This window comes from Anolis sagrei, chromosome 1 (assembly GCF_037176765.1).
Source record: "Anolis sagrei isolate rAnoSag1 chromosome 1, rAnoSag1.mat, whole genome shotgun sequence".
Classification (NCBI taxonomy): Eukaryota; Metazoa; Chordata; class Lepidosauria; order Squamata; family Dactyloidae; genus Anolis; species Anolis sagrei.
In genome coordinates, this window is record NC_090021.1 from 218,088,730 (window position 1) to 218,109,233 (window position 20,504).

Here is a 20,504-nt window from a genome sequence, read left to right on the forward strand (position 1 = left end):
TGCTTTAAATAGCACCCTCCAACGTGCCACTGCAGTCAAAAAGACTTGTCCAAAATCGTCTTTGTGTGGTGTGATTCTTTGTCTATTTTTTCCCCTGGAGACCAGGTCCATAATAATAATAATAATTAATAATTAATAATAATAATTAATAATAATATTAAGAATAAAATAATTTTCTTTTTTAAAAAAACCAAAACAACGGAACCAAACCAAGCCCCCCCTACCCCCCACCCCCACCCCAAAAAGTCCCCGCTGCTCCTTGTGTTCACTCGCTCTCCTCCTTGTCTTGGACGGTGGTGGTGGAGTGGTTGTAGAGTCCCTGGGCCATGAGGTGGAGGGCCAGGCCGTTCTTGATGCCCGTGGCCTTCTTGATCTTGGCCCGCTTGTTCTGGAACCAGATCTTGATCTGGGACTCGTTGAGGCTCAGCTCCTGGGCCAAGGTCTGCCGCCGCTGCTCCGTGATGTACCGGTTGGCCTGGAACTCCGCCTTGAGTCTCTGCAGCTGCTCCGCCGTGAAGGCCGTCCGCGGCCGCTTGTCCTCCTTCTCGTTCTTCTTCTTCTTCAGCTTCCGCGTGCGGGGCCCTAAGGACAGCAGAGGCAGTCAGCACGAGGAGGGAACAAGGGGCGGACGAGCGCGCGCCACCACCCAGGCCCCACCACCGGAAGGAAGGAAGGAAGGAAGGAAGGGCAGCAGGGGCCCACACACACACACTCACAGGGAACAACAAGCCATGCGCCTCGAGGGGAAAATAAAGGGGGGGGGGGCACCGCAGAAATCTTCCAGATTGACCATTGGTGCAGCTAAACCATTATCAATGGCTGCAGTTGTTGTCGAAGTCTTTCATTACCCGAATCAAGGGGTTGTTGTGAATTTTCCGAGCTATATGGCCATGTACTAGAAGCATTCTCTCCTGACGTTTTGCCCACATCTATGGCAGGCATCCTCAGGGGCTGTGAGGTCCTCACAATCTCTGGGGATGTCTGTGACGATCTCTCAACCTCTGGGGATGTCTGTGCGGACTTCACAATGTCTGGGGATGCCTGTGAGGACCACAGGACCTTCTGAGGATGCCTGTGAGGACCTTCTGGGGATGCCTGTGAGGACCTCACAATTTCTGGGGATGCCTGTGAAGATCTCGCAACCTCTGGGATGCCTGTGTGGACCTCAGGACCTTCTGAGGATACCTGTGATGATCTCTGGACCTTCTGAGGATGCCTGTGAGGACCTCACAACCTCTGAGGATGCCTGTGAGGACCTCACAATTTCTGGGGATGCCTGTGCAGACCTCACAATGTCTGAAGACCTCAGGACCTTCTGAGGATACCTGTGAGGACCTCAGGACCTTATGGGGATGCCTGTGAGAACCTCACAATTTCTGGGGATGCCTGTGAAGATCTCGCAACCTCTGGGGGTGCCTGTGATGACCTCATAACCTCTGGGGATGCCTGGCATAGATATGAGTGAAAGATCAGGAGACAATGTTTCTTGAACATGGCCATACAGCCCGGAAAACTCACAATATCCCAAAGGCTGGATTGATCATGGTCCATAAGGTGCAAAAAGTGCAAGTGGTACAGCTGAACCAATGGATCATAACAACAACAACAACAACAACAACAATACTATGTAACACGATTTTGTTCCTAGGTTATCAATGTCATTTCCTAATTGGTTCTTTCATTTAAAAAAACATGTGGAAAAACTATTAAACTGCAAAAACTTTGTTTTTGTGCCACATCCTTCAGCACATGTTGCTATAGTTTTTTTAATGAATATCCCATAGAGGCTCAACCAATTCAATATAGTTTGTGCAGCCACAAAAACGAAGTTTTTGGAGAATAACAACCACTTTCAAAGTAAGCACCACACAGTTAAATAGGAAGTAACACTTTCAAACCAGGAAAAGATTTTTTTTTCAAATTTGTTACACAGTGCAATGATAATAATAACAATAATAGCAGCCAGGTGTCTGCACAACCTGTGGCACTCCAGATGTTTTGGACTTCAGCTCCTAGAATTCCTAACCATTGGACAAGCTGGCTAGGGCTTCTGGGAGTTTGAGTCCCAGACATCTGGAGGGTCACAGGTTGTGCAGGCCTGTATGGTACAGTTGAACCAACTGGGCATAATAATAATAACAACAGCCAGATTGACCATAGACCACAGGGTGCAATAGTGCAAGTGGCATAAGCTGAACCAATGGGGCATCTTGATGATGATGATGATGATCATCATCATCATCATCATCAGATTAACCACGGACTATAGGGTGAAAAAGTGCAAATTGTACAGCTGAACCAATGATGCATCAGAATTGTATTATTATTATTATTATTATTATTATTATTATTATTATTGCTGGATTGACCATGAAACATATGGCGCAAAAGTGAAAATGATACAGCTGAACTAATAAATAATAATAATAATAATAATAATAATAATAACCAGATTGACCATGGACTATAGTGTGCAAGAGAGCAAATGGGACAGCTGGACCAAGAGTGCTGGATTGATCATAGACTGCAGAAATGTAAGTGCATCTTAATAATAATAATAATACCAAGAATTCATCTTAATAATAACAATAATGAATTGTTGGATTGACCATGGACCATAGGGTGCACCTACATGATCTACACACACACAAGGCTGGATCAAGTAAAAGAAGCCCCTCCTTAGGGTAACAAGGAGAAAAGGGGAGGGGCACTGTAATGGACCACAGAATGCAAAAATGGAAGTGGTCCAACTGAACCAAGGTTGCACCTATATGGGGAGCAAACACCCTGTGCTGGAATAACCATTAAGAAAAATAAGCACCTGCTTAGGGCATAAAGGGAAAGGGGCACGACAAAACTTTCCCAGACTGACACATAGAGTGTCAAAGTGCAAATGGTGCAGCTGAACCAAGGATGCATCTATGCTATATCTCTCCTTGAGAAAACATTATAAGTCAAGGGGTGCATTTCAGCCAGGCATGGGCAAACTTCGGCCCTGCAGGTGTTTTGGACTTCAACTCCCACAGCTGGTAAGATGGCTAGGATTTCTGAGAGTTGGGGGTCTAAAACACCTGGAGGGCCGAAGTTTGCCCATGCCTGATCTGGAGGGCCGAAGTTTGCCCATGCCTGTGGAATTAATGCAGTCTGACACCACTTTAACTGTGATGGCTCAATGGTATGAAATCCTGGGAGTTGTATTTTTATAAGGTACTTAATCCTTTCTGGCAAAGAGTACTGGTGCCTCACCAAACTACAAATCCCAGGATCCCACAGCATTGAGCCACAACAGTTAATGGCACAGTTGAACCAAGGGTGCATCATCATTGCCGGACTGATCCTGGACTACAGGGTGCAGAGCATCTGTAACCAAGGGTGCATCTACACTAGAATTCATGCATTTTGATTCCCATGGCTGGATTCTGTGGAATCGTGGGAGTTGTGGTATGATGAGCTATTGACCTTTCTCTGCCGAATAATCGATAGTATGCTCCTGCATGGAAAGAGGATGTGCTGGGTGGCTCTTGTGGCCTCTTCCAAGTCGAAAGAGTGTTGGTCCCTCACTAAATCTCCCATGATTCCATAGCAGCTGAAACGGTGTCATACTGCATTAATTCTGCCCTGTAGTTTGCACACAGGTTCCACAAGAAGGGACACCCACAAGGAAATGTCATTGCCATTAGAACAAGCAGGAGAAAATTTTTCAAATATCTATCAAGTGGAAGTCTACAAAAATAATAAACACGGTTTTCCTTCTGTAATTTTGGTTTCGGTTCGAAAAAATAACGGGTTATGTGTCGGATTATTATTATTATTTCCTATTAGATCTGCCTCTATATATGGGGGTAGCAAAGTATTTGCACATTTTGAATGGGCTTGATCACACTCTGGACACAGCGTGGCTAGATCAGATCCTGTCTCTTCAATGCAAAAAGGAAACCAAGCGTCTAGACACAAGCTGCGGCTATGCATACAAGGCAGTGCCCTTCCACACAGCCATATAACCCAGAATATCAAGGCAGAACAACCCACAGTATCTACTTTGAACTGGAATATCTGAATCCACACTGCCATATATTCCAGTTCAAAGCAGATAATGTGGGATTGTATTCAGCTGTCTGGAAGGGGCCGGAGTAAACTATACGACCTCCCTAAAACGGGGATCTGAGGAGTACAAAGCTGCTTTTGGGATCCCTGGCCTTTCCAAGCTGATCCCGAAGATACACTATTTGCTTTCCCGACTCTTCCTTGACCCTCTCCTTTTCTCACACCTTCACATTCACACATCCACGCAAACACAGGCGGGTTGATGGTGGCTGGGCCTAGGAGGCCTGAAGCAGGCCCACATCTCGACCCAACGCCGCCAGCTCTTCCTCCCTGCCTCCCTCCCTCCCTCCCTCCCTCCCTCCCTCCAAGAAGGGCGTGAGTGAAGGAACTCGAAGAAGAAAAGAAAGGAAGGAAGGCAAAGAAAAGAAGGAAACGGAGAGAAGTTTTCTCCGAAGACACCGCGCTCAATGCCGAAGAATTTGACTGCCGTCAAGTTCAGTCCTTTCTGGCCGATTCTTTACACAGTGGAGAAAAATGGATGGCGAGTCTGAGCAACTCCAGAAGATATTTGAGGGCGGGGGGGAGGGGAAATCTCGCCAAAGTCCTCTCTCTTGAGAGTCCCGACGTCATAACTTTTCCAAACCTTTTCTGTGACTAAACTCCCTTGAAAGCTATGGAAGGGATGATTCGTCTGCCAATTCAGGGGAGACTTATTATTATTATTATTATTATTATTATTATTATTATGGGGTGGTTTCTTCTTTTTGTGCGTGGCATATTTTCTGTGTGTATGTAATAAAAAGCAAACGAGATCGACTCTGACCCCCCCCCCCCCCCCCGCGCTTTGCAAAGGCGCAGCAAGAGGCGCTTACTCTACTTTGGGGGAAAGAGTGGATCCTAAATCAACAAAGTGAGTGGGTTTAGCCCTCCTCCCCCTCCCCTGTTGTTGTTATTGTGGGTGGGGAAAGGGCAGAGTCTAACCTTACCACGAGGGTAAGCAAATAGTACATTCATCCCCCTTCGCCTGCCTCTGGGCCTTTCGAGCGCCTTGTTTTGGCGACTACTCTCTTTTTCCACCCAGCCACACTCGCGACATTCTAAATCTGGGGAAATCGGGTGGCTCCAACAGGAAGCCACTTGCCTCGGAGTCTCCTTTTCCTACTGCTTGCACGAAGGAGCAGTTTGGAAAGGAGAAGGAGCAACTCGGGGTCTCTTTCTCCCGCAGACTTTTCCTCCTCCTCCTCCGAACTGTAAGAACAAGTGACTCTTCTTCGCTCCATCTGCTGAGCCAGAGGAGGGGGCTTGGAGGCCAAAGCCCACCCCAGCCCCGTTCCCTTCAGAAAGCAGCCCCTTCTCCCTCTTCTAACACAGGCCCCCGCGCCTACTCTCTCACCCACCCACCCCACGCGAAACCGTGGGCGCCTCAGGGCCGCCAGGTTGAGGCGGAGGCCGAGGAGAGGCAGCCTTTCGAGCCGCGAGGAGCGAAGCTGGGAAAGGAGCCATCTTGGGTGGGAAAGCCTGGGCCCTGCGGGGAATCCTCCCGTCAACTCTTCCACCCTCCCGGCTCCGAGGTTTCCCTTCAGTTGTGATTAACTTGAGCATAAAGGTGTATATATATATATATATATATATATATATATATACACACACACACACATACACACACACACACACACACACATATATATATACAAACACACATATATATACAAACACATATATACACATGTATATATACAATTATATATATACATGTGTATATATGTGTTTGTATATATATATACGAACACATATCTACACATGTATATACACACATATATAGACACTCATATATATACAAACACATACATATGCCATGTTCCAGAAGCATTCTCTCCTGACGTCAGTTGCGACTGTCTTGAGCATAAAGGTGTATATATATATATATATCACACACATATATACATATACACATATATATACAAACACGTGTATATATATATATACACACACACACACATATATATATATGCAAACACATATATACACATGTATATCTAGACACACACACACATATATATACAAACACATACATATGCATATGTATACATATATACACATCTATTCATATATATATATATACACACACACACATGCATATACCTGTATGCATACACACACACACATACAAACAAACATGTATGTGCTGCAATAGTCTGCTTTCCCTAGTGCTTTTACTGCTTGATAGTTTTAGTACACTTGGGGACTGCTGTTGTGCCTCTTTTGTAGAAAGCTTAGCCTTTACTTTTTTGCACGATCTCTTATTTCAGTTTGTATCTCTATGCGTCCTTCCACACAGGCCTATATCCCAGAATATCAAGGCAGGAAATCCCATATTATCTGAGTGTGGACTCAGATAAGCCAGGGACCTTCCACACAGGTCTCTATCCCAGAATATCAAGGCAGAAAATCCCACAATATCTGCTTTAAACTGGGTTATCTGAGTCCACACTCAGGCAATATGGGATTTTCTCCCTTGATATTCTGGGATATAGGGCTGTGTGGAAGGGTCCTATATCTCTCTACATAGATACATCTACATACACATACATACAAATATACGTGTGTGTGTGTGTTCATATTATATACACACATATACATACACATTCACAGAGGGGGGGGGGGGTTTCCAACCTCTGGCCCGAAACCTACTCCCTTCTCCTTAATAAACCTCCTCGCAGGTTCACAGCCAGCCACATATCTCGGTTGTCCTCTTGCCCAAACCCGACTGGAGGGTCTTTCAGGGACCCTTTGTCCTATCCGAAATGATGCTCCAGGGCCTCTTCTCGATCTTTCAACGGTCTGTTTGCAAAAAGACCGGGCAAGGCAGGTTTCAGCCGCAAAACCGTTTCCAAGCGAGGAGCCCCACGCGTGGACTCTGGAGAGAAGCCTCGAAGAGCTTCCCTTCCTTGCTCAGGCTCAGATACACTCATTCAATGCAAAGCTCTGATCTGTGTGGTGCTGGAAATGTGCATGTATTTATGTGTACACATACACATACAATCATTTGCAGTATGGATATGCAATTAGACATCCATACGCATCACAGCTTAACACACATATATTATATAGATATTCATTTGTAATATGAACAAGCAATTATACATCCATACACGTCATACATCTATGTTACTTCTTTTTCATCCTCAATATATAGATAAATACAGAGAAACGTCCACAATCAGAACGTGTGTGCCTTGTATAGAGAATTTTACAATCACATTACGAATTATTTCAAAATCTATTGCAAATGTTTTCGAAGTAATAAAATCGTAATACAGATTATTTTAGGAGAGGAAACACGGATCGAGGGCTTCGTATTTTAAGGTTGCGAGCATTCAAGAAAAGAAGCCTCTATTCGTGGGGTGTTGTTTCTTTTGGGGAGGATTTCTCCTCCCTCCGTAAAACAAAACCTTCTATGCATAGATGAGATAGATACATAGATAGATAGAGGGATTCCCAGTGTCAAAGACTCCTAGGACTCGAAAGAGATGCTCCGGCCACTAAAAATGGTTTTTTTAAAAATAGGGAAACCCGAGAAAGGAGACCCAGCTTTTTTCAAAACAAACGCCTACTAGACATTTTTAAGCCTGTATCATTTTCTCTCAGTTTCTGGTACCAATAATTCCATTTCTCAGCTACCACAGAATTATTATTATTATTATTCCGCCCCTTTTCTCGCTTACAAAAATAAGAGACAATCCTGAGAGGTTTCCTAAAGGCCTTTCCTCCATCTCTCGCCCATTCTCTCTCTCTCTCTCTTCCCCGGCCCCCTTTCTTTGGGGGGAAATGCAAGACCCATAGTTCAAGAAGAGACCAGATGGGACGTGGGCTGGGAGGGGATAGTGGGACTGCTGGGAATACCAATCCCTTCATTCCGCTCTTCGGATCCGAGCCCTATCTGTAGTTAGTTTCCTACTAGACCCATTGGATTCTTGGGATTTCCACGGACTGATTTCCTCTTGTGGGGGAATTCAGGAGAGCTGAAGTTTGACTAACACTGCCTTATCATACAGTTTAAATCTGTCCTTATAGACGCATTTAATGCGGTTCAACGACGATATATAGGTCTGCGACGACCATATAATGCCGATTCAAACGGCATTCTACAGCAGCGAAGATCCAGCCTGAAAAAGGAGGCCGGAGAAGGCCACGATTGTCCTGGATGGAAAACCCAGCACTCGCTGGTCTCCCGAGGGAAAGAAAGAGCGGCCCTTGTTGCGGGGTGGGCTTTTTTATTTTTTCCTTTTTTAATTTTCCATTTGGAAATGGGGGGAAGGCGCCTGGGCTGGGAGGTGTCCACTCTGACCGGACCCTTGAAACCGGCGCTGACAGCTCAATCACTGCCCCAGCCGCCATCCAGCCCATCAAAGTGGCTTTTCGGCGTTTTCCAGGCGAAAGGGGGGGGGGGGTCAACGAGGAGATGGCGGGTGCTGATAGAGGGACAGGAGGGATCAATGGCTGGTCCGGAAGAAGGGAAGGAGGGAGGGAGAGAGGAGGAGGAGGAGGAGGAGGAGGAAAGGAAGGAAGGGACCAAGGAAGGAAGGGACTAAGGGAGGAAGGAAGGAAGGAAGGAAGGAAAGAAGGAGAGAAGAAATGAAAGAGAGAAGGAGAGAAGAAAAGAATGGAAAAGACGAAGGGAGGAGGGAGGGAGAGAAAGGAGGGGAGAAGGAAGGAGGGATGAAAGGAAGGAAGGAAGGCGAGAAAAAAGAAGAAAGGAATGAGAGAAGGAGAGAAGAAAAGAAAGGAAGGACATAAAGGAGGGGAGAAGGAAGGAGGGATTATAGGAAGGAAGGAAAGAAGGAGAGAAGAAAAAGTGACGACAGGAAAGAGAGAAGGAGAGAATAAAAGAAAGGAAGAGACGAAGGAAGGAAGGGGAGAAGAAAAAGAAAAAAGAGAAGAAAAAAGAAAAGAAAAAAGAGACTAACGGAAGAAGGAGGGAAGGAGAGAAAGGAGGGGAGAAGAAAGGAGGGATGATAGGAAGGAAGGAGAAAAGCAAAAGGAAAGAAAGGAAAGAGAGAAGGAGAGAAGAAAAGAAGGAAGAGGCGAATAAAAGAAGGAAATAAAAAAGGGAGAAGACAGGAGGGAAGATAGGAAGGAAGGAGAAAAGAAAAGGAAGAAAGTGAATAAGGTAGGAAGATAAAATGAAGGGTAGGGTAGGAAGGAAAGAATAGGAGAGAAGGAAGAGAATGAAAGAAAGAAGGAAGATAGGAATGAATGAATGAATGAAGGAAGGAAGGAAGGAAGGAAGGAGAGAGAGAAGGAAAGGAGGGAGGGAGGGAGAAAGCAGGGCCGTCCTAGGCCAGCTAGAGGAAGAGGCCTGGGGCGCTTTGGAGCTCGTCTTCGCTGGGCTCCAGACTCCCTGTTTGCTTCCTTCCTCCATCCATCCATCCATCCCTGCTCTCCTCTCCCTCCATCTCTTCGCAGCCTGTCTTCCCAGCCTCCCGCCTCAGGGCCGGGCCTCCGCTCGGGCGAGCCTCGTGGCTTGGCTGTGGCCCCGGGGCAAAGACGGGGAAAGGTTCCCCTGGCCTGGCCTGGCCTTCCTCCCTTCGCCAACCCTCCTGCTCTCCTTCGGCTTGGAAATCCTCCCCGGAGCGGCCTAAGGAGAGGAATGAAGCCAAGGCCGCTCGGTCCCTTTTCTCGGAAAGGGAAGACGAAAGGCCGAAGGAAGCCCCTTCAGGCTCGGAGGGAGACGGCAGCCAAGGCCCCGGGGCCTGGATTTTCCTTCGCGAGAAAAAGACAGAAAGAGCCGTGGAAGAGGCCTCGGCTGCCTTGGCGGCGGCGTCCTTTCTCTTCTCCGTTTGGTCCTTCTCTCTCCCGCCAGACACACACATCCAAGCCCCCCTCCGCTTTCTCTTTTTCGGCCCTTTCCTAGCACACAAGGCCCTTTCGGAGCTCGACCAAAATAGGAAAAGGCAGCACAGGAGAGGCCTCCGTCGGCAACGGCGCCTCGGCAAGAAGCCACCCGACCCCTTGAAATCAAAAGCCTTTCTAATGATGATTATGGGGGTGATGATAGCCAGAAATGTAGACTGATAAGAGACAGATAAATAATAGTTTTCGAAAATAAAAATACGGCTTGGTTTTCTTCCTTTGGAATGAAAAATAAACAACCCCACACGCACACAACACACTATTCCTGGGCCTGAGGAGGGACCAAGGGCCAAGATCCCTCGCCCTGATTCTCAATACCTTCCTCAATGCGGGAGTCTCATTAATCTCAAAGCCTTAAAAAGCCTCTCGGGTCACCTCAACACGCTTCGAAAAGGCAGAAGCCTGGACATATATATTATTATCTATTAAATAAAGTATTGTGATGGATATATTAAATATGAAAAGGCCTGCGCCCGGAACAAGGAAGGAGTCGTAGCTTGGAAATACGAGGGATTTGGTCTCCGTCTCCCGAGCAGATCTTTGCATGGAGCGTTTCCCCGTTGGGCCTTCTCAAGCCATCTATTTTAACTGGGTTGCTGTGAGTTTTCCGGGTTGTAATGGCATTCTCTCCTGACGTTTCGCCTACATCTATAGCAGGCATCCTCAGAGGTTGTGAGGTCTCTATGCACCCACTACATTGTCGTCTTTGTTGTGGTTAGAGTTTGTTGTCGAGTTTCCAAAAGACCTCACAACCTCTGAGGATGCCTGCCATAGATGTGGGCGAAACGTCAGAAGAGAATGCTTCTGGAACATGGCCATACAGCTCGGAAAACTCACAGCAACCTAGGGACTCTTGCCATGAAAGCGTTCGACAACACATCTATTTTAAAATTTCAATTTAAAGCCTTTAAAAAAAATTCTACAATGGCGGGGAAAGCATTGGCCTCTAAAGTCATTTGATGCTTTTTTTCCAACCAGTATTCTGGAAAATGCTTAGGAAATCCTGGATCGAGTGTGAGGCCCCGAAAGTGACGGCACAAACTGCAAAGCAGTGATGCGTATGGGCTTTCTTGTGTTCATTCCTCTTTTTGGTGGGAGTTTGAAAATAGCTACGAATGGCACTCAATGGTTAGTCTAAACGGGGCCCTAGTAAGCACAGCTTTGTCTAGAAGACGGTCTTCCCTTTTGCATCCCTTTTGCATCCTTTTTGCATCCCATGGGTCTCTTCTATGATACAGATCCTTCTTAAAAGAAGAATAAATGCATAACAAGGGCGTGTGGACGCTACCTCTCAACCGAGCCCTGAGACCCGGGCCATCGTGATAAACTTGGGAGGAAATAAAACAGGTTGAAAAGGGCAAAACTGATCCTATATCCTAGAATAACAAGGCAGAAAATCCCACATTATCTGAGTTTGGACTTTGGGGCCTTCCACACAGCCCTATATCCCAGAATAACAAGGCAGGAATTCCCATCAGATAACCCAGTTCAAAGCAGATATTGTGGGATTTTTCTGCCTCGATATTCTGGGAGATAGGGCTGCGTGGAAGTGCCCTTGGACACTCTCTAATCCAGGGAAGAAGCAGGATGGGCAGATGGCGGAGTGGCCTTGTTGTTTCTTCTTTGGGGCTCCCCCTTTTCAAATCAACACCCCACAGGTCTCCTCGGGGGCAAAAGGAACTTGTACCCCCGCCCCCCACCGGTGACAAGGACAGGACTCAAAGACAGGGAGGGAGCGGGAAGGGCCAAGCAAGCAGGGCGCCGGGAAGGGGGAGGCCTGGCTCGGTTTCTCCATGGGGGCTGGAGGCGAAGGGGCGAAGCGAGCAGGGCAAGGAAGGGAAGGGGGAGGCGAGGGGCGAGGCGGGTTTTCTCCGAGGAGGGATTCTTACCGGAGGACGGTCGGTCTGAATACCTCGTGCAGTAAACCCAGGCCGGCCAAACCAGCGGCTGCTTCCCGTCGCCCTTGGCCCCCACGGCGGACCCTCCATTACTGGAGCCCATGAGCAGGATGGCCGGGTTGGCGTGCTCCCCATAGTTCGCCGGGTGAGGTCCGCTGCCTTCCGAGCAGCAGGAGGAGGAGGAGGAAGAGGAGGAGGAGGAGGAAGAGGAGGAGGAAGAGGAGGAGGAGGAGGAAGGGGGCTTGGCGGTGGGGCTGGCTTTGGAGGCGGCGGTGGAGCCGATGGCTGAGGGGCCCGTCTCTGACTCCGTGCTAAGGAGCACCGAGGAGGAGGAGGAGGAGGAAGAGGAGGAGGCCGGGTTGGGGGTCCTGCCCCCCAGCAGTGGGTTGACGTTTTCTCTACCTGAGCTGCCCGCGCGGTCTAGGTCTCTCTCCCGGCCTCCTCCTCCTCCTCCTCCACTTCCTCCTCCTCCTCCTCCTCCAGAGAGGATCAAGAGCTGCTGCTGCTGCTCCTTCTTGCAGCCAAAGTCCGGCCTCAGGATGTTGTCGATGAAGAAGTTGGTGGTGCGTTGTGGCGGAGGAGGAGGAGGCGGCGGCGGCGGACGTTGTTGCGCTTGGAGGGCATGCTGGTGGTGCTGGTGGTGGTGGTGATGGTGGTGGGGATGATGATGGGCCACCGAGACGAGGCAGGGCGCGGCGGCGGGAGACAAGGGCGGGTGGCCGCTTCCCGTGCTGCTGGGAGAGACCGGGAGGCTTTCCCCATCGCTGCTGCTGGTGCTGCCGGCGGTACTGGTGTTGCTGGTGGCGCTGCTGGTGGTAGTGGTGGTGGTGGGAGCAGGCTCTCGCTGGCTTTTAGGGTCCGCCTGCTCTTCCATAGTCAGCCGCCACCTCCGCCGGAAAGCGCCAGGCTTGGCTCTGTCTCTCTCTCTCTTTCTCTCTCTCTCTGTGTTTCTGTTTTCTTCCCTCCTTCTCCGGACGGCAGTGGTGCTGATTTCTTCTTCCCCTTGCTTCCAATTCAATTGTAAGCTTCTTCTTCAGGGAAAACAAAAACAAAAGCACCGCCCGAGTGTCCAAGGCAAAACCAAATCCACTTGTTGGCTCGGAGCAGGGGGTCTAGAGAGAGAGATCCATTTGGAGCGATTCGCCCCCTTTTTTTGCAGTTATATTTCTCTCTCTCTCTCGCTCTCTCTCTCTGGGCTCCCCCTTTCTCCCCAAAAAAGGGAGGGGGGCTAAAAGAGGGGAAGCAAAGACCACCAGCACCCCTCAAAACCCCGCCCCCTCCCCCAAAGTCTTCCTCACCATCGACCCATCCTCTGGCGGGGCTTTCCCCCAAGTGTCAGGCTCGGCTTTGCCCGCGGAGGAGGAGGAGGAGGATTTAATCGCCGGATCGCACGTGCATTCCGTATTTTTAATCCTTCTTGTTTTTCCTCCTCCCTTCCTCTTCTACCTTCTCTCCTTCCTCAGCCCCTGAATCTACACCCCGCCTTCAATCTTTCCTTCCTTCTGCGCTTCGCCTTAATATATATTTATATTATATATATAAATAAAGGCAAACCCCCCCCGCGCGCCAAAAAAAAAATCTCTGACAGCTCCGATCTTGCCACAAACTCTCCCTAAAAAAATCGCTCAGCCACACTTTTTTTCCTTTCCAACCGGAAGCACGTGAGGATGGCCCGCACGTGGAAAGGGCCAATCAGGAGCAGGGGAATTCTGTGACGCCCCTGACGTCAGCCAATAAGCTGCCTCGGAACTTTGCAGATAGATTAGCCGAGGGGTTTGGCTAATTCCGAGAGAAAGAGAAGGAGAGGTTTCTAATACTCTCCCTTTGGCGCATCCTTTGCTCAACACACACTCTCTCTCTCTCTCTCTCTCGCCTTTGCCTTCTTGCCGAGGGAAGATCTTTGCATTTGAAGCTCTTCTTCCCCAATCAAGGAAAATAAAAATATGTCCAATCAACGCCATAAAGAACTTTTCCAAACTCCGAGAGAGAACTTGTATGTATGCTTGTGTGACTTCTGTGCATAATAATAATAATAATAATAATAATCACATCTAATAGAAGCCTTCCTCTTTCCCCTCCTCCTCCTCCTCATTCATTGCAAAATGCTACAACTAAAGTTTTTATACTTAAGGAAAAATATATCCTTGGGGATATAGGGCGGTTTATAAATAAATTATTATTATTATTATTATTATTATTATTATGTGCCTTTATGTGAAGCAAAACATATTCTTGGGGAGACAGGGAGGGTTATAAATAAAATATTATTATTTCTTCTATTATTATTATTATTATTATTAAGTGTCTTTATGTGAAGCAAAACATATTATTGGGGAGATAGGGAGGGTTATAAATAAAGTACTATTATCATTAAGTTTCCATATTTGAAGAAAAATCTATCCTTGGGGAGGTAGGGAGAGTTATAAATAAATTATTATTATTATTATTATTATTATTATTATTATTAAGTTTCTATATATGAAGCAAAACATATCCTTGGGGAGATTGGGAGAATTATAAATAAAGTATTGTTGTTGTTGTTAAGTTTCCATATTTGAAGAAAAATATATCCTTGGGGAGATAGGGAGGGTTATAAATTATTATTATTATTATTATTATTATTATTATTCTAAAGTGTCTATATTTGAAGAAAGATATATCTTTGGGGAGATAGGGCCGGTTGTAAATAAAGTTGTTGTTGTTGTTGTTGTTGTTGTTGTTGTTGTTAAACCAGCGGTGAGCTCTTTCTAGACCCAATGCGTGACATTCCTTTGTGAGTTTAATGGTTGCTCAAAGCCCAAAGACTACATTATATACCTAGGCATATGTGGACCTTAGAGGAAGCCCCTTTGAAACCAGAGGAAGAAAGGTATGGAGGAGTATGGGCAAAAAGAGATCTCAAGCTGGCTTGTGACAAGTCTATGCACTCACTAAAAGCCCGAATTTCCCAGTTCGACTGGTTTTCAAACGAGGAAATGTATCCGAGAGCATTGGGCAGTGTTTTGAGCTTTACATTGCAGCTCTGGCGGCCAAGGTTTGAATCCCCCTCGACTATGGAAACCCACTGGGCAAGTCACACTCTCTCGGCCTCAGAGGAAGGCCTGAACACATCTCGCCAGAGCAAAACCTACGAGAGGACCGCCATAAGTTAGAACGGACTTCAGGGCACATCGCAAGAATTGCCTGGGTTCCTCTGAGCTGACAGTTCGCCAACACAGCCTTGACCACTGAGTCGTTCACTGGGTTCTTCGCTCAGCACACTAGAGAATGAATCCACTCAAAACCCGGTTTCTGCTTCCTGCAGAATTCTGGGGTTTGTAGCTTAGTGAGGCTGTTAAAATCTACTTCCCTGAACTACAAACCTCAGAATTCTGCAGGAAGCAGAAACCAGATTTAAAGTGGATTCATTCTCTAGTGTGAAAGGTTCTTGTCGTTTCCTTGCCTGCCATTGAAAACAATCGGCATGGAGCCCGTTTCGTTTTGTCGTGCTCCCTCTGCAACGCCTGGGGTGAATACCAAGCCTCGGCTCTTTCCAAGAGCGGCAGCCCTTCTCTTCCATTCGATTTAATACCTGAACAGGTGAGCTTGGAAGGAGCCCGCGAATCCTTTGCAGGGGAAGGACCTATTTAATAACATTCTCCCCCAAACCTCGGTCACCAAACCCAACGAGGATGAACTGAGGACTTTAGGCGACGCTGAGCGACTAGCACCCAAACCTCTCGCCCTCCAAAACCCCGCAAACCCAGAATCAAAACTAATAATCACACCAATCCGGACCATCCTAGAGTGAGTTTATTCAGATTCTAAAACAAGCTAGATCTGCTGTTGTTTCTTGGCGGCGCAGAGTTCTGCAACAAGGCATTCACCTTGAAGGCTGGTACCGCTCTTCTTCTCTCTTTTCCCTCTTCTTTTTTGTCTTCCAAGGCGGCGGAAACGGTTCCTTCTGCAAAAAATACTCTTTTTTTTGTACGGATCGCCTCCAAGACGGGTATTTTGTCTTTCTTTTTCCCCTTCTGTTTATGTTCCAAAGAGGCTATTTCTTGGAACCTGGAGGATATTCTTCCTTTTTGAAAGGCTCACCGTGCACTGTTTGCAAAGGCCACGGCGAACATCACACCGTTCAGGAAGATCGCAACTGGGTTGCTTGTGAGTTTTCCAGACTGTACGGCCATGTTCCAGAAGCATTCTCTTCTGACGTTTCGTCCACATTTATGGCAGACATGCTCCACTCTCTGCGAGGATGGATGGGGTGGTTTTTCCTTTCTTTCTGTTTTCACAGGCGTCACACTCTTCGCCGAAGCGCCGGGGTGGCGATTTATGAGCCTGAGTGGCTCCTTTCCCAAGGCCTCCACGCCGGTTGCAGGGGTCCATAAACACTCGTGGGTGGAAGAGGAAAGCCCCTCCGAAGCTGTTTGCCTGGTGGAAGAGGAAGAGGAGGGGGAGAGGAAAACCTCTGCACCACGTGACCGGCTTAATAGCCCCCCCCCCTTCCTTCCTAGTTTAGAAATTGATTTGTAATTGACAATTCGGGCCCTTTCCATTTTGTGCTTCTTGCGCCTGTTCTGCTATTGAAGGCGGGATAAAGAAGGAAACAAAGAAAGACGGAGGAATTGCCAACATTTTTAGACATTTTTTCTTGGGCCCTTCCACATAGCCCTATATCCCAGAATATCAAGGTAGAAAATACCACATTTTCTGAATGTGGACTCAGAAAACCCAGTTCAAAGCAGATATTGTGGGTTTTTCTGCCTTGATATTCTGAGATAGAAGGCTGTGTGGAAAGGCACCCAGAATATCAAGGCAGAAAAGTCCACAATAGCTGCTTTGAACTGTGTTATCTGAGTCCACACTCAGGTAATGTGGGTTTTTCTGCCTTGATATGCTGGGATATAGGGCTGTGTGGAAGGGCCCCTTGGGATCCCAAGAAAGGTTTCCTTCGCACATTAAAAAAGTCTTAGTAGACTTATTTCAGGAATAGCTGCGAAGGGACCAGTTTCAAAAATAACTATCAAACCGATATATGTACATTATATCTCAGGCTCCTTCAACACAGCTGAATAAAATCCCACATTACCTGCTTGGAACTGAAATATATGGCAGTGTGGACTCAGAGACCTCAGTGCAAAGCAGATATTGTGGGATTTTCTTCTCTGATATTCTGAGTTATGTGGTTATATGGAAGGGCCCAGATTCACGCACCCAATGTCCAAACTCCTCTAGTTTAGTACCCTCCCACTTAGATCCTAAAACTGGGGTTTAGTTATATTTTAGTTCACATTCAAAACCACTGCAAAACCATGTCTGTTTCATTTTAAGTAGGCATATATCTGAGGGCCCTTCCATACAGTCCTATATCCCAGAATATCAAGGCAGAAAATCCCACAATATCTGCTTTGAACTTGGATATCTGAGTCCACACTCAGATAATGTGGGATTTTCTGCCCTGATATTCTGGGATAGAGGATAGCGTGGAAGGGCCCTGAGTGTTCAACATCTGACCGTGCTTACATTCTTCTCATTTAATTCCTCTTCTCTAAAAATACAAATAAAATACAAATAAAACCCCAAACTGGGTTTTATTTGTATTTTAGTTCACCCAGGCCCCTTCCACACAGCTGCATAAAATCTCACATGATCTCTTTTAAACTGGGATCTATGACAGTACTGTGGGATTTTCTGCCTTAATATTCTGGGTTATATGGCTGTGTGGAGGGGCTCTCAGCCCGAGTTTCAAAACCACTATCAAAGCAGCTCATACCTGAGATTTAGTACTCGAAGATCCCAAAATTAAATGACTGCTCAATATTTGACCAAGTCCAAAGTTTTCTCATCGAATCTTTTCCCACGTAATATCTAAAACTTGGGTTTATTTATGTCTTAGATCTCCAGAAATCAATATCAAACAACACTCTAACCAACTTACCATATACACCTGAGACTCAGTCCCTACACACTCAAAAATTAAATGCACGTTGAACATCCGACCGTGCCCAAATTCCTCTCAGGCTGGATCTACACAGCCCTATATCCCAGGATCTGATGCAAATTTATCTGCTTTGAACCAGATTATACTACTCTACACAGATAGATAATCTGGGATCTGATCCTGGCATATAGGGCAGTGTAGATTCAGCCTCACTTAATGCATTTCCACCCAGTTTCCTTATATTTTAGATCACCAGGAACCAAGTTCAAAACCACTATAAGGCCAACTCTCTCTTTCTCTCCCAGATATATAGCTGAGAATCTGTCCTCACACATCCCAGAATTAAATGACTATTGGATATCCATATCCAAGCTCCTGTCAGGCTCCTTCCCCAGTTTCTTAAAGTGGATTTTGTTTATATTTTGATTCGCCAGTGACCAGCTTCGAAACCACTATAAACCACTGAGAATCAGAACTCACACACACTTCACAATTACTTGACTATTGAGCATCTGATTGTATCCAAACTCCTCTCACTAGATGCCTCTCCAACCAGGGCCCTTCCACACAGCCATATAACCCAGTACCAAAGCAGAAAATCCCATAATATCTGCTTTGAACGAGGTTATCTGAGTCCACACTGTCATATATCCCAGTTCAAAGCAGAAAATGTGGGATTTTCTTCCTTGATATTCTGGGATATAGGGTTGTGTGGAAGGGCCCTCGGATATCTGAGTCCACACACTGGCATATTATCCGGTTCAAAGCAGATAAATGTGGGATTTTATTCAGCGGTGTGGAAGGAGCCTCAGTTCCTAAAACCGAGTTGTATTTATAGTTTTCCAGGGCCAGTAGAAAACCAACCCATACAAATATATCTGAGATTTCTGAAAAACTCCAGAATTAAATGGCTAGTTCTCACCATGGCTAAACTCTTCTTATTTAATGTCTCTTCCCTAGTTCGTAAAGCTGGGTTTTATTTATATTTAAGTTTGCTAGGCACTAGGTCGGTCTGTCTATCTATCTATCTGTCTATCTATCTATCTATCTATCTATCTATCTATCTATCTATCTATGTGGTGCCTAGTGAACTTAAATATAGTGCCGATACATAGATAGATAGATAGATATGGATATATATATAGATAGAAAGATAGATATAGATATATAGATAGTTGCATATATATAGTTCCTATATATGTAGTGCCTCTCTCTCTCTCTCTCTCTCTCTCTCTCTCTCTCTCTCTCGCTATATATATATATATATATATAGTGCCTAGTGAACTTAAATTATATATATATATATATATATATATAAGAGAGAGAGAGAGAGATGGTGCCTAGTGAACTTAAATTATACATATAGGGGGGGGAGAGGGAGGCACTACATATATAGGAACTATATATATGCGACTATCTATATATCTATATCTATCTATCTATAGGCACTATATTTAAATTCGCTAGGCACCACATATATATGGTGCCTAGTGAACTTAAATTATATATATATATATAGAGAGAGAGAGAGAGAGAGGAACTATACATATAATATTTAAGTATATACATATGAGAGAGAGAGAGAGAGAGAGAGAGAGCTAGCGCCCACAGTCTCCTCTCCTTGAATGCCTCTTCCCCAAAGTTCCTAAAACTGGGTTTTATTTATATTTGAGTTCGCCAAAGGACGGAGTGTATGTGTGTGTGTGTGTGGGGGGGGGGGCACCAGAAAAAAAGGGAAGGCGAAAGAAAGGGGGAAAATTGAAATCTTTATCCCAAGCGCGAGCGTGGGTACTTAATTAAATTCTAATTAGGAGCCTATCAATATCCCATTTAGCGGCGCGGCCATTGTGCGCCGGGGTCCCTTTCAGCGCCGTCAAAGGGGGGCCTCCGCCGCCGCCGCCTTATCTCGCCCGCAAAGAGGCGCCTTGGCGGAGGCCCGCCGAAGATAATTTATAGGTTTTAATTACTCTTCATTCCGCCTGATCAGCTTGGCGTTCATCAGGCGACGGCGAATAAAACGGGGCCCACCGGCACTGTCACTATTCCCTGGCACGGCGCTCCATCACGCCCCCCCCCCCTCACTTCCCTTCCCCTTCCCCTCTCCCCGGCCTCCCCTTCCCTCCTTCCTCGGCTGCTGGTAAAGCGCGCGCGCCCCAGGACCAAAAAGAAGAAGAAGGCGAGGAAGAAGAGGAAGAAGAAAAAGAAGAAGGCGACGAAGAGGAGGCCCTTCCCTTCCTTCCCTTCCTCTTCTCTCCTCTTCCTTTCCCTTCCCCGGCGGAGCCATTGGCGGAAAATGGCTTTATTGACGGCTTAACGGCGGTAATTCATTTTACCTTTCAGGGAGCGGGGGCCCCCGGTTTGTTACAGTAATGGGATGATAAATGCGCTGGCGGGAGAACGCGGCGCTCCTGATTACGCGGGGGGGGGGGGGGAGGACGCGGGGGCGCGCGCAAGCAAGCGGGCAAGCAAACAGGCGGGGGCGCGCAAGCCAGCCAGCCAGCCGTAGCCAGCGCCCACGGGCACGCGCGCGCCCACCACCCTCCCCCCCCCCGCCCGGAATGGGCCGAAATCGGACAGGATGGATCCAAGGAAGGAAAGACTGAAGGAAGGGAGGGAGAAAGGAGGGATGAGGGGAAGGAAGGCGAGGAGAAAATGAGAGATGGAAGGAAGGACTGAAGGAAAGTTTGAAGGGAGGGAGAAAAAAAGGAAGAAGGTAAGTAGGA

The 20,504-nt window shown here is 46.8% G+C and overlaps 1 protein-coding gene and 1 long non-coding RNA gene across 2 annotated transcripts; both read right to left on the reverse strand.

The window, feature by feature from the left end:
• Positions 1 to 238: 238 nt before the first annotated feature.
• Positions 239 to 13,478, reverse strand: EN1 (engrailed homeobox 1). The gene is made up of 2 exons (XM_060775549.2): positions 11,847 to 13,478; positions 239 to 582 (listed from the first exon to the last, which is right to left on the reverse strand). The coding sequence occupies exons 1-2, from the start codon at positions 12,727 to 12,729 to the stop codon at positions 266 to 268; spliced, it is 1,200 nt and encodes a 399-aa protein (XP_060631532.2). The 5' UTR covers positions 12,730 to 13,478; the 3' UTR covers positions 239 to 265.
• A 2,151-nt stretch (positions 13,479 to 15,629) lies between these two features.
• Positions 15,630 to 20,203, reverse strand: LOC137095947 (uncharacterized). The gene is made up of 2 exons (XR_010909094.1): positions 20,115 to 20,203; positions 15,630 to 16,271 (listed from the first exon to the last, which is right to left on the reverse strand). It is a non-coding gene; the product is annotated as an uncharacterized lncRNA (long non-coding RNA).
• Positions 20,204 to 20,504: the final 301 nt, after the last annotated feature.

Excerpts from the sequence above, each read along its gene's own strand:
- EN1 (XM_060775549.2), bottom strand. The coding sequence starts at position 12,729 with ATGGAAGAGCAGGCGGACCCTAAAAGCCAGCGAGAGCCTGCTCCCACC. Across the intron at positions 583-11,846 it reads TTCAGACCGACCGTCCTCCG|GGCCCCGCACGCGGAAGCTG; the intron begins GTAAGAATCCCT and ends TGCTGTCCTTAG.